The 14,626-nt window shown below is 36.6% G+C and overlaps 1 protein-coding gene across 4 annotated transcripts in view; it reads right to left on the reverse strand.

Annotated features, from left to right (window-relative positions):
- Positions 1-7,455: 7,455 nt before the first annotated feature.
- Positions 7,456-14,626, reverse strand: part of tmem131l (transmembrane 131 like) — a 54,252-nt gene continuing 47,081 nt past the window's right edge. For 3 of the 4 annotated variants that reach the window (XM_015344652.2, XM_015344653.2, XM_015344651.2), the window contains exons 27-34: positions 14,450-14,613; positions 13,108-13,305; positions 10,919-11,003; positions 10,714-10,823; positions 10,498-10,630; positions 9,818-9,900; positions 9,313-9,449; positions 7,456-7,900 (exon numbers count right to left, since the gene is read on the reverse strand). In XM_015344652.2, the coding sequence (XP_015200138.2) occupies positions 7,613-7,900; positions 9,313-9,449; positions 9,818-9,900; positions 10,498-10,630; positions 10,714-10,823; positions 10,919-11,003; positions 13,108-13,305; positions 14,450-14,613 (1,198 nt within the window). In that variant the 3' untranslated portion in view covers positions 7,456-7,612. The remainder of the gene's footprint in view (positions 7,901-9,312; positions 9,450-9,817; positions 9,901-10,497; positions 10,631-10,713; positions 10,824-10,918; positions 11,004-13,107; positions 13,306-14,449; positions 14,614-14,626) is intronic. The other variant, XM_015344654.2, reaches the window with a different exon arrangement.

Raw genomic sequence — 14,626 nt, forward strand, 5'->3', positions numbered from 1 at the left:
AAGGTACTGGAAATTTGATAGTTACTGTAATGTTGTGCAGCAAAACAGGATGCACATTTAGATTTCTGGTAACTGTTTCCACAAATTAGGGGAAGAACCAATAAAATGCATTACGATTCTTTAAATAACTTCATCATCATGTAAAAGCACATTTATATCTTAAGGAGACCTTCAAGGTTCCTCTTGAAAGTTATATATTTTTTTATTTTACTGTACTCTACAGGGACTGCACAGTGGTATGGTAGCTAGCTTAAGATCTGGTCTTGATTTTGGACTTTTATGTTGTTTTGATGTTCTGTGTTTGTGACAGTTTTCTCCTACCTTAGTCTTTAAATTGTGTGGAAATGTGTCTGTGTCCTGTGATTGAATGGATTCTATTTAGAGAATTATCTTAATTTAGTCATTTAAAATGCAACCACTAAGATGAGTGAAGTAAAAGTTGAATAGTTACTCTGAACGCACTAGTAGCTTAGCCAAAACAACATGATTCTGCAGAAAACCTCAAGTGAAAACCTTTCAGTCTGGTAAACTTACCTTAATTCTTAAGTATCTTAATTTTGTGATTTCAAGTGGAACTAGAAGTATAAACAGAGTCACAATTTGATGAATCTTGTAACCCTAACCCTTGACTGGCCTGAAATACGTGGTCTTTTCAATACGATCCATTATTTAATCAGATTAATTTTCATTTTAAGGAATGGATTTGATGGTTTAAGGTACATATTATGTGTAGTAAGGATTGTTTTCAAATTTGATGAATGGTGGGCTGCATATACAAATTGCAGAACCGCTTGGTTTAAACTCCTGCTAGAGATTTGTGTTCCATGTGGCTGCATTTTGGGGCCCAAGTGAACTTCAGGAAGACGTTTTTCCCTTACTTTATTTTTTTCTGAATAGATTTCGCTGCTTAGATTCTATTGAACAGTTCCGGAATTGAAATTACAGAAGTAACATGAAATAAAAGCGTTAAGGAAACCCGTTCCATTTTGGTAAGCTGTCTCAATTTTGCCTTTTCAAGTTGAAGCAGGAGTATAAACAGAGTCACAATTGGGTTCCTGTAACCTTAAAAACTATACTGGCTTTAAATACATGATCATTTAAATACCATATTTAAGGCGATTTACAGCTGATTGAATATTTGCCTAAAGAAGATATATAATTGAATCAGATGCATTTACAAGAGTTTTTACAAAAGGAATTGATGGTTTTAGGCACATATTTTGTGTAATGAGGAACCTTTTCAAATGTAATCAATGGAGGGATTCATAGATTAAAGAATTGATCAGTTTAAGCTCCAGCTGTGGTTAGGGTTATCATTTCCACAGTATCTAGACATTTTTTAATCTCATGGTTGTATTTTGGTGCCCAAGTGAAATTTAAGAAGAGTAATAATTTTCTACCAACTTATTTGATTGACTTGATTGATTAGGCTTACATTGTATTACACAACAAGTGTTTCACACAGAAAAAATAACATTATCCCGTCTTCCCATGGTGTGAAGCAGATCAGCAGGTGGCTGAGAAAATAGTGCACTGCCCACTGAGCTCAGTCAGAAGAGGCAGCACCAAGAGAGACAGGAGGCACAGAGCTCAGCAATACAGAAAGACCATTATGCAGCTTGGACGTGTACGGCACCGGGTGTCTATGTCTTTAAAACGTTTTTTTTTAAATAATTATTCAGGCAATGTAATTTTTTTTAACTTAAAGTCTTTTAATTATCATTAAGCATAGCTTTCTCACCGGTTAGGTTTATTTTTTGAACCATCGTTAAACAAAGTAGGATCTTATTGTACTTCCTAATGACATTACACATGGAAAGATTATACATTTTAATTATTTTTAATTTTTTAATACATTTTAGAACAGTTTCATTTATACAAATCCTACAAACTATTCTCTATTGTATTTCTGAATGTTATGTCACACTTAGTTAAATGTTTTACATACATCTAAATAAGAAAGTCAGATGTGAGCATAAACTATTAGTAATCAATTATTAATATTAAAATTTGGACTGTAATAAATTGTTGCACTTCTTCCACATCTTGTAAAAATATTAATTTACAGGACTTTGTTCGAGTATATCTTAAATCTGACTATCAGAAAATAAGTAAAATACACAATTATTTAAAAAAATGAGGATAAAATATAATTTAAAACATTTTACTAACTAAACAATCAATAATTAATAACAATGTAACTGTTTATAAAAATTAAATTATTACCTTAAGAATAGGGTGGTACAGTCGTTAGCATGGTTTTTGTATCTTTTTTTCATAAATACAACAGTAGCACCAGTTAAATGATTCATGCAAATCTCTGAACTACAAAGATGATTATCCAGCCATTTCTCTGGTTTCACAGAGGTTAGCATTGCTATCTAGGTTCAATTTCTGGGGTCCTGTATGTGTGGAGTTTGCACGTTCTCTCCAGGTTCACATGGGTTTCCTCAGGTGATCTGATTTCTTCTTATAGTTCCAGCACACTGGTAGGTTAATTGGCTTCTGAATAAATTGGCCCTGGTGTGAATGTGTGTGTGTTTGTGTCTACAGTATGTGTGTGCCCTGTGATGGACTGGTGTTACTTCCAGGGTGTACCCTGCCTTGCATCTGTTGCTTGCTGGGATAAGCTCCAGCTTCCCTGTACTGCATAAGAGTTTAGAAAATGGATGGAACTATATGTATAGATACTGTGCAACTGTTCACAGTGATAGAAACTCACTATGAAATGGCAGCAGTTACTCATTAAGGATACATTTTAAAGTGCTGGCTTAAGGAAACAGCCTTTCCACATCTCTGGCACATCAGTATCCATAGCTAGTTTGCTATTTTAACAAATTGCCTCTAAATATAAACATCTTAAGATGCTGGCTCTGTGGATCAGCATCAGCTACTGTATGTTTGCCTATTCCTCCTGTTTATGTGCATCAACACACAGTTCAATGCCAGTAACTACACAGAATCTAAAATGTGTTTATGTTTAATATCTTTTGATTAAAATATGTTTAATCTCATTTCAGGATCTATGTAAACATTCAACATTGTTCACATGCTTTTGTAACACATAGCTTTCAGTGATTGTCTTTGTATATTTAAGCTTTTGCAAGTGTTCCTGCATTCTTCTTCTGCACTATGCCTGGTCATGTTTCACTTTTTTCTGTTTGCTCATTTTAAAGTAACACCTGTTCCAGATTTTTTTGCTCGTATGTATTTTTGTATTTTTACATCTAAACCATTTATTTACATCTTTAACACGTCCTAAATTTTCAATTGTGTTAATTAGACTGAATTTTAGCTTCAGCCTTAAAAAGCTTCAATTTTCTCTCTTTGCTACTTGTCCTACTGAGCTCTTTAATTGTGAAGTTTCCAGAATCTTTACATTAATCTATGCACATTTTAAACTCTTACTGATCACCGAACCATTGCACTTGACATGGCTTAATTCACCCTTTCCTGAACTTCTATGGCAGGCAGAGCTAGTGCCGTCTCTGGTGTGATTTTTATTATTTTTATACATCTGGCTATGTAAACAATATAGCCAAAAGGATCGCTCTGACCATGATTTGAATTGCTTTCCTCAGAATAGGAACCACTTGTCTTAACTGCTGTGCCAAACTGCCTGTTAGGCACAATGCGCTACATTAGTCTATGAGCATTTCAATGTCCATTAGCATTGTAAGGACAATGGAAGTTTCCAAAATATCCACAAATGATATTTTTAACTGCCAAAATGTCTTTGGTTACACGATTCCATATTAATGTAACTGTAGTGTTTGTGCGATGGTGGTTTAACACTCTGCTGGTACAGATGGTAACTGGATGGAGATCGATATATATATGTATTTTTGCAGTTTATTACTGAAGAACCACCTTTACTACTCCGTGTTCTCTCCCGGTCTCTTCCTGATCTCCCCCTGTCCTAGTCACATTCTCTCCCACCTGTAACCAATCAGAAAACACAAAGTCACATTACCGTAAAACTATCCAGCAACTGAACCAGAGAACTCCACACAACTCAAAAATATTTCAAACTGCTCAGCTGAACAAAACAACAGGACCGGAGCTTACATTAATATTCCCTATCATGTGGTATTAAATCAGCATTACACCTTTTTTTTACAACAATAACGGCACGTATTCTTATTACATACTCTTCAAAAAGGACAAAACATTATTGCTTTTTATGAAGTACATAAACAATATAGTTAGAACAAGTGCTTCAAAACTTTTCCAAACTAACCATGGCAAGTTACTGAGTTAAATACTTTGATGCACACAATGTTTATGAAGAAGGTGGAATACTGTGTACTTTGTATTTTTTATATTTAGCTACCACTTCTGTATGTACATTAGGTATACATTACATACGACATCCTATGACTTTAAAGCCACTACAGTACAGTACGTGTGTAATATATTTTTCACAATCTGAATTTAAAGTTAAAATATTCTGATTACTCATTGCTGAAATTTGCATTAAGGCACAACATAGATTATCTCAATGCAGAAAGCCTGAAAGAAGGGTATCGGTTCACAACAAGCCAAATTAGAATAAAAAACTATTTTTCATATCGAACTGAGTAATGCTGTTCTTGTAAAATAGCCCTACTTTCTAATTAATTTTATATTTAAAATAATGTAACACATAGCTTAATATTAATAAAAGTCCAATCAGTATACAACTTAAGTTCTATAATTGGAAAAAGATTGTCCCTCCGCATTGACTGGGATTCAAAACCAGGCAACAGCCCAAATGCTAATAGATGCCATGTTAAGCTTTCACTGCTCCACCTGGTGGTTTTACAAAGTAGTGCAGTCTGACAACAATATTTTTTAAAAATGTGCAGCAACCCGCAGCACGTAATGTACTGCATTATCCGCCGTGCATTCTGAGCGGCAGGATCTGTATTTTGCGCAGTGAGGAACCTTTTCAAATCTGATGAATGAAGGGCTTCATAGATTGCAGAACTGATCAGATTGAAAGTCCATTTAGGGTAAGGGGTAGCATTCCCACACTACTTAGACATTTTTAAATATCATGGCTGTATTATGGGGTCAAAGCGAAATTTAGGAAGAGTTATATTTCTCCCCCAACTTTTTTTTGGGGGGTTGAGTCGTTGAATTGGTCGCTTATGGATTGTACTTTAATCCTCAGCTAGGGTTAGGGTTAGCATTCCCACCGTACTGAGACCATTTTTTTAACTTCATTGCTGTATTCTGGGTCCAAAGCGAAATTTAGGAAGAGTGATACTTGTCTCCCAACATCATCTTTTTCAGATAGATTTTGCTGCCTAAATTTTTTCACAGATAAGGAATTGGAATATATAAGGAATATACAATTTCTTGTATTAGGAATTTGTCTTTTTGCATACCCTAACTTGCTCTCCATGAGACACACAGACAGGGTCAAAGTGCAGCGTCAGCCATTTATAAAGCGCCCCTGGAGCAGACGGGTCTTGCTCAGGTGCCCGACGAAGTAGGATCCTTCTGCTGGCCGCAGGATATGAACCGGCAACCTACCTTCCAGCCACAGGCACAGATCCTTAGCCACTGAGCCACCGACCCACCTGTTTTTGACATTTTATTTTAACCATTTTCTATTTTCATAAACCCTCCCCATTGGATGGAAATGATATCTTACTTTCCTCACTACACATGCTATCAAAATAACTGAATGACTTCTGACTTGTAGACCAGATTCCAGCTAAGTAATTCAAACCTTGTTATAGTGAGGTTGCACTCCTGGGTATTTTAGGAAATTCCAATTTCCTTAATTGTGGAATACTCAGATTAAAAGCTTTCTTTCCCTGGTTGGAGATGTATCTTCATAGAATATGGAGATGGATTTTGATACACTTTAGGGCATTCATGTTGTAGGATGGGATGTTTTAGTCTTGTGTTATAATCTTGTTTTAGAATGCAGGCTGTTTTTTTCTATGTTGTGAAAAGTGTAACCAATGCGGGTTGTTTAACATTTTGTATAGCTTTCTTGTGGTATTGTTTATTTTTAATATTTGTTTTTCATGTTAATCATGTTATGACTCCTGTTTTATTAATCACGAGAACTGTGCCAGAGTACATGAACAATTTGTTACCGATGGCTCAGGTAAAACATTTATGACATTTTATTTAACCATGTTCTATTTTCATAAACCCTCCCCATTGGATGTAATACTATCTTAATTTCCCACCCACATGGACATTTAAGTTGTTCACATTTATTTGTATATAACACTGTTTGACGTTACGTTGCTATACAAAATATAACATTAAAAATTCTTCTGGTAGACATGTTTCTATACTTTTCACTTAAATTATGAATGGTTATGCATTAAAAGTTTAGATCTTACACCAGGCAATACATCACCAATCCAATTAATGGTTTAAATGCATGACACAGAAAAAAATCTAACCTGAAGCAGCAAATGACTTGGTTTTCATGAGACAACTGTTATAAAAGAGTTATTGATAGTATATATTTCTATGTATTGCTTTTTATTAGTTATTGTATAGGTAATAATACATGTATATACTGGTGTCCGAACTGTATGTTGGGGATGTATCCCAAGGTAATTACATTATTCTTTATGGATATTTCCTAAGTCATTTCGCTATAAGTTGCATTACTTAGGACTGAAACCTGGATTTATAACGGGATCCTCTGTACTGTAGTGAGGTACTACAAGTGAAACTCACACTCCATCTAACTTACAGTCCCCATCTGACTATTCCATTCTTATGCATGGGCAAAGTTTACACTCTTACAGTCTTGAGCCCTCCATATTTACTGTTCTTATGGAGAAAAAACTGCCCTTTATATGTTGTTTTGCTTATGTCATGACTTTCTGGTCCCTAACTCTGACTTATAACAGTAACCTCCTGCACACATTTTGATACCTTTAAATAGAGCTGGCTTTTGTGGGAACAATCTGAGCAATATAGTAGTACACTATTCTACACTAGCACCCTGAAAAAAGAAAGCAAAGTAGAGACAGGACCAAGCACCATACCAATAAGGTCCTGGAGGCATGAAAATAGTAGATTGTGCACTACACCCATTAAAACTAGTCACAACATGTGACTATCTGTTCTCCTTTAATGCATTAATTTTCTGGAAGAAAGAAAGAATTGCTCAGAGCAACTTTTAAAATCCGGACCTTTGGAAAACAAACCCTGGCTATCTCTCTCCAGCAGTCCAGTGCCATTAAGTCACTGAAAAGCTTCACTTCATCCTGATGCTTCATTTGATAGACTTTTTCTAGCGATAGCAATAGCTCTTTCAAGTCCTGGCAGTCTATAAAGAGATAATTTATTCTCATGATGTATAAATCACTTCCAGAAAAAATGTTTCTTTTGGTATTGAGTATATAACAAGTTTTTAAGTGCTACTCTTATATCTAATATTTTTCCTTGCAGAGGGTGAAAGCACAAGTTTCACTCAAATGGAAAAAAAACTTACAAGTACAAAACTTTTTTTTTATTTTCTATGTTCAAATCTGCAAAACATCTAGAAAAATATACAACAAAAGCTTAACTTTGCACAACATTGAATTCTGAAAAAAAAAATAAAAGTATATTCACATTTCTTATTTCAACAATAAAACCACTCTATTTAGATGTCACCGCAGTATCCAGAGTCATTAGAGAGCAGCGAGTTTGGACTTCGACTAGTTGAGGAGTTCCAAATGTCCAGGTTCATGTGGGCCCCAAAGGGATCGAAACTGGAATACTGCTTTGGTCTGCAGGTCCCGGTTTGCTCTTTGACAAAATGTGACTGTGGACACTGAGGCACTGCTCTCTCCAGTTGGAAGTGGCTTTGGTAAGGTTCACTCTGCGGAGTCCATATGGAGCCAAACAGACTAGACATAGGGGACAGACTCCTGGTGCCTGAGAAGTATGGCTATAAAAGAAGCCAAATGGGAAAGGTGTTAGATGTTTTGTACAAATTAAAGTCATTATTGGTTCAAAAGTTCAAACAATAAAAATATAATCATTGTATTTTATTTAAAGAAAAATGAAATACAATATATAATATGGATATTGTAAAGGCAAATGCACCTAAGGCTATACATGAGGTTGTCAGCTTTCTGGTTCATCTTCACAGCATGAAAGTTGCAGAGCCTGACTATGTTAATGGCTCAAACTCTAAATGTTTAAAATGGGCTAAGATGAACCAAAGCTAAAAGGCTCTCCATTCCTTGCTCCCTCTCTCAAAATGCCAGGCAGCATTTGATGTGTATAGATTCCTGATAAAAGGAGATGAGATTTTTTAAAATGGAAATTGCAATCAATACAAGTATATTTGAATATTTTTTTAAAAAACATTAAAATAGATCAAAAGATTAATACCTGACACAAACCAAAAGAATATTCACTGGCAAAAGGTAACAAAATTTGGAAACAACAATCACCCACCTTGCCAGGTCTTAAATATCATAAAAAGTCCCCTTATTGTGTGTATTAAGATGAAAAATAACATTAGCCTTCACTTTTTTTAACCAACAGGAAAAAAACTGCTATGCTCATAATCAGTGAGGTATGCCACATCTGTATTGTTAACCACAGAAAAGAGGAAATAACCCTAGCAAATTAAGTCCATAATTCTTTCAGTCCAATAAATTAGGACTTCAACTCAACGTTGTTACTAACTTAGTTACCAGAAAGCTAATTTTATAGGAACACTGGGCACAAACTGTGATAATTAATAGGTATACTACAAAAGACAATGAGGAAATTTGACAAATTTGTCATTTTTAAAGCACAAACTACAAAACTTTTACATTTGCAAAGTACTCCAAACACTCCCTAAAGCAAACCTGCTCTTTGACATTGTCTTTACTGTTGCTGTAAGTGGTCACAAAAAAATATCGCAGATAGTCAATACTCCTTTCTGTCTGTTTTCCCCTCTTATCATACATGTGAAATAAACAAATCTGATAAGTCTTATTTTCAATATTAATAGTTCATTTAGGTCCAACTCAGCTTTTGCAAGATGATACTCTCATTCCTTTCATTAAACACGTTCCACCCTAAGGGATGAGGGGCTCCAAGCACCCAATCATGTAGTTGAATCTGGCAGTCTGGCTTCTTTCAAAAAACAGCTGGAAGATCAATTAGCTGCAACAACCCAAGATAAGCAGACGGGTCTCCACTTACCTAAAATCTTACTTAGGTTTACCTGGGGCGGTGATATTTCTACCTAAAGCCCCAAAGTTGTTTCAAATGCATTTTATGTTCAGCTGTATTGTCATATCTCAGATGGATGGACTCTGGAAAAGTGTTAGTCAGCAGATGTCTCTGATTCAGCCTCACCTTGCTGCCAACACAGCCAGTGGTGTCCCAGGCAGAGGTGGCATCCTGGATATTATCTTCAGCCCAGCTGTGTTGAGGGGAGTAGGGCATGGTGGGTCTCTCTTGGCATGGGAAGGCATTCTGCAAATTTGCATTTCCTGGAAGAAACAGGCAAGGTTTTTAATTTTCATCTTTAAAATTATTACAGCAAATGCCAGATATTATTTATGAATACATGAACGCATGAACACTTACTTTACCATAAAAACAGTACATAACTAATTTATTTGGCTTACATTTTTTTTTCAGGTTTAACCAGTATATCATTCGAGATAAGGAGAAAGCATTTTCAAAGAAACACATACCCCTTTAATTACCCCTTTTATTGCCAGCATTTATGAAAATGAAGCACATTTTTAAACATAAAAATGTATCAATATCTTGATAGATAATAAATAAATAGTTCCCCACTGATCAATCTTTGAAAAAAAGAAATCCACATAGTATTTCTTCAATATATTCCTACCTTCTAGCACAGAACAGTAGTTATTCTGTTCACAGTAAGGGTATGGGAAGGTACACTGGGTATTAGCGTTACTCCACAGAAAGCTAAAACAAAACATTAACAAAAAAAAATTCAGCACATGCACAAAGTATAATTCAAGAACTGTCTAAACTTTCCAAACAACTAAAAGTCATTGATGAGGCACTTCCCAAAGAATTATGGGAATAAATAAGAAACACGCTACCCAGTTATGATTTAGCTGAAACCTTGGCTTCTTTCAAGAAATAGATTGATAAAATACTCAGATCAATTAGCTATTAACTGCCAAACAGCACAGAGAAGCCAAATGGCTTACTCTCATTTCTTATTTTGGTGAATGCCACAGTAGTCTAATAATGCAAAGACACAGAGATCATAGACATATCTATGGAAACTGGTTGCTTAATATTGTTCAGGTGACAAGGTCTGCAGCTGTAAAGAAGCGACTTCAAATGCAGAAGTTGAAAAAACTAAGTCTCTGAGGCCTTGTACCTTTGGAGACTATTAAAAGGATCTTTGTCTGCTTAACTATACAAACTTTCTCATTTCCACTGAAGTGATATAAATAGAGAAGAAGAAGCAGTGTTCTTTTTACATGTCCAATCAGAACAGCACATCTCAGGCACTGTAGGCACTAGATCTACCAAAAAAGACAAATGTACCCATTGTAAAAACCATGAGAAGATCCATGAGGTATGCATGACAGGCTTTCTGTGGCATTGTATCTAAACTCGTTGGTTAAAGGAATCGAGGGTGCTGACCACATTTCTTCTGCTGAATAAGGACTTGACATCCCTAGGGGAAAAAAAAGTAAAAATTAAAACAAAAAAAAGCCCTTTTGTGAAAGATCCACTAAATGATAGATTCTGGATGTTTACCCATATTCCTTTCTACTCCAGCTGCAACATCAGCAAAGGTAGGGTTAAAGTTGGGAGCTAGAAGAGAGTCAGGGGTTTGGCACAGCTCCTTCGGATACAGATTATGCACGCTTAAATAAAACAACAAAGACAATGGTTAAGGTAATATTATTAACTTCAGATGATGGCATCATTTAAAAAATTACACAGGCCTCATCATACTCACTCTTCATACCTCTCTGTCCGGAAATTGGAATTGAGTGTCTGGCAACAATCTCTTTCTGCCATATAAACACTGGGCTGAAGGTCCACTATTAAAAAGGAAAATACAGAAATTAATCTTCTGTTCCATCTCATCTGCGTACACAGACTAACTTAAAATCATTAACTTTAGCTTATTAATCTGAGTTTATTTCTAAATGTTCTCAAATTGTTTCCATTACAAATCCTTGTGCAAAATCTTCCAGTCTTCTAGGGTTTAACCATTACAAACTCTAAAGTAATCCTCTCTGAACTCAAAGGGGTTGTAATTCTGCTTTGCAATTCTGACAGTTTTCTGACAATCTATATCCTCCACTAAAATAAATTATTTGTATTCCCTTCGCTTTATGAAGGTAAAGACAAGTTGCTTTGTCTGCTCTGAATTTTTAGATTTTAGATTATATCTCTGTTAGTATACATACAGTAATCAACAGCCTGCAGCAACTGAGAACAAAAAATATGGCCTGGCCAATTAGCTGGTTTGTGTCAAGTATTAAGTCCAAAACCCCACATGAAGCAGAAGCAAGGCTAGGAACAAGCAACTCAGAAAAGCCCAACAGCCATGGAATTTCAACACCTGCCTGGCTGTTTACCCATTACTTATTCCTTGGAAGGGTTGTGGCCCGTCCCTGGGCAGGAAGCCTGGCCCTCTCAGGACATGCACACACATACAGGCACAATTTAGAGAGGTTTATCTAGCCAGCGTGTCCTTGAAGGTGTGAGACAGCTCGATTACCTGGCAAAAACCCACACGAATGCAGGGAGGACATGCAAACTCCAGAAAAGAGTTACAGTCCAAAATTAAACCAAGAGCCGTGATGCAGCGGTCCTATCAGTCTAACCACTGCACATCTCCAGAATTCAGGCAGTGAATGTAAAATTGCACAAATGGCACAGAGTTTCATTTTTTAGGACCATACAAAGATTACTTTGCAACTTAAAGGTAAAACAAGCATTCACAGATCAATCCAAGACTGAGAAAGATGGAAGTAAATTAAAGCATGAAACAACAGATTCAGAAAGACTTATTTGCAACTATGTATACAGCTTAACAACAGTCTAAATGAAGTACTGTGTTCAAGGATACAACGGTAGTGTTTCCACTGGGATTTCAACCCATAACCTTTGAGTAACAAGTACAGAACCCTGAACACTGCTCCACACTGCTGCCACAAGGCGGCAGATCCAGGTAGATTTTGCAACACAAAGGACACAAGCGAAACAGATCAGTGCCACAAAAGTGTAGTATGCAGTGTGTCCTAGGCAATAGATACAGCCACCCCAAGACAATGAGCGAGAGTGAGGTGGAACAGAGAGTAACAAGAACTTAAGTTTTTTCCCCCCACAGATGGAACCTACACATCCTACCAGCCATCTAGGTGGAAAGCATACATTAGGAGAGAGGCTGGAGCTCCAGGCTGATGCCTGAAGTGCTGAATTAGAACATACGGTATATCACCATCTATTGAAGGAACCTTTGAAGAGTTGAAAGCTAAAAAAAGATGATCCTGCAAGAATATTAAATCTGTTAAGTGTCTGTTTCTGAGGTGATATACCAATATTGTATCCCAATATCTCATGTTCAAAGATAGGGTATTCCATGCTAAAAATGTAGCAAGAATTTAAAAATATTTGTGTTGTTTATGTGCTGTGCAGCTTGTTATTAATTGCAGTTAATGATGGTTTTTACTGCTGTGTTTACTGAACCCCAAAACACTTCAAATGGCTTTTTGTGTTTGGCCATTTAAGTCAACTTACAATAAAGTCTACTGAACATGGAGGGGTCCCATTCATGCAGCAGGTCTACTAAACACTATAAAAAAATAAACATTTACACAAATCACTTGATTTCCTTATTAAGATGAGTATTCTTTTTGCTGTATTTGAGTCTTAATTGCACATTTTATTAAAGAGGCTAGAGAAGCTTTGCCATCGTACAGGGCTTATAATTTAGCTGCACTTTCTCAAGGCAGTTCAGCGCAAAACACTGAGCACCTGTTTGCCACTGCCCTAGAAGTTACTGTCAAGTTTACAGGCAATAAAGACGAATGACGAACTGGCTCAACCGGAACTGGAAGTCTTGGAGTTTTCTTAAGCAGGGGCAAAGAATGAGTGTTCAGGTGAGTGGTGGAAACTAATTACAAAGAGACGTACTTTTCTTGGTTGAGGCAGGGCAGTGCACTTTGGCGCCATTGTGGTCCTTTTCTCCCTCCAGACTGCTGGCGCTGCTCCAGCTGCCCCAGCTGCCCCGGCTGGCTCTCACGCTGCCAGAAGAGCTGCCCGAATCCGAGCCAGACTCCCACAGCAGCCTGCGCTCCTGGCACTTCCGCCTTGGGTTCGCCCAGCACACGCCTGGATGGGAGAACCACACGGCTCTTAGCGTCTACCTCTGGCCTCCAGTGGGTCAGGTTATACCAGCCAGTCCATTCTGGGACAACTGGTTTGGCCCATCTTCCCCACAAATGTACTCGCTGAACTGCACTTCTGGACACAGATCACCTCATATTCATTCTGCTTTTTCCCCTCGCAGTACTTTTAATAATCAAAATTACTCTATAGCATAATGGGATACATGTTTGAATGCTTAACTTTTTACACATAAGAAAGTAGCATACACAAGTGTTTTACTTTTCTATAAAAAAATGTATTGTTCCTGCTTTCCCCAAAGAAATGCAGAATTGCTACTCAATTGCCTTTACAAAGAACAACATTCTTTTACCTTTAACATCTAATTACCTCTAATCTAATTTTAACAGAAGGAAAATAAGCTGCTAGAATGTTATACACAAACCCTTCTAGGATACAATCATGGAGCCGATACAGTGAGAGAATACATACAGTACAACAGAAATGTGCAGAAAACTGTACTCACATGGCAAAGATGACCCCTAGTGTTAATATAAATTCATTTTTTTCCTTTAAAGATTCCTTGGTGCATGCAGTAATATTTTTTCATATTATCCTTTTTATGAACATATAATTTGCCAAATACTATTTTAACATCAGAAATCTGTTGTTAGAACTCCTCAAATGAAGGAAAATGTATCATCCTTGTATGGCCACCACATACAAATCATTTCCCAAAAGTATTCCCTCTATATAAGTGACTTTTCCAACTATTAACAACATAACAATAATCTAAATAGCTTTAGCTCTAAGGACACAGATTATGGGATACAACAGTACTAGATCTAATTATTTTTAACAATGATCCATAAGGCATATGTTCAATGTTTACAACTGCTAAGATTGCTTGAAGAAACGTTTACAAATCTAGATCTGATAGGAAAACAAGACATACCAAGCAGGACAAATTAAGGACATGAAGACATACAAAACATTAACAGGACAGTTTCACTGTGCTTTGCCAGGTGAGAAAAGGGCATACATCCCATCAGATCACTACTCTCAAGTTGTTTTCTGAAACAAACCTCCAGGTACTTCAGAAAGCTCCACAGAACAAATATTGTTAACAGACAGGGCACGGTTCACCTACCATTCTGCATCTGTTTTACAGGGCTCTCTGGTACAGGTCCTGGTTTAGCACCGTCCTGCTTTCCATTACTGTAGCGGTTTCGTGATCGATTGGGGTTCCTATTTTCTCTCCATTCAATATCCCTATTCTTTTCTCCCAGCAGAGGCACACTGTGCTCAGGAACTCTGTATGAATGAA

This window comes from Lepisosteus oculatus, chromosome 1 (assembly GCF_040954835.1).
Source record: "Lepisosteus oculatus isolate fLepOcu1 chromosome 1, fLepOcu1.hap2, whole genome shotgun sequence".
NCBI lineage: Eukaryota > Metazoa > Chordata > Actinopteri > Semionotiformes > Lepisosteidae > Lepisosteus > Lepisosteus oculatus.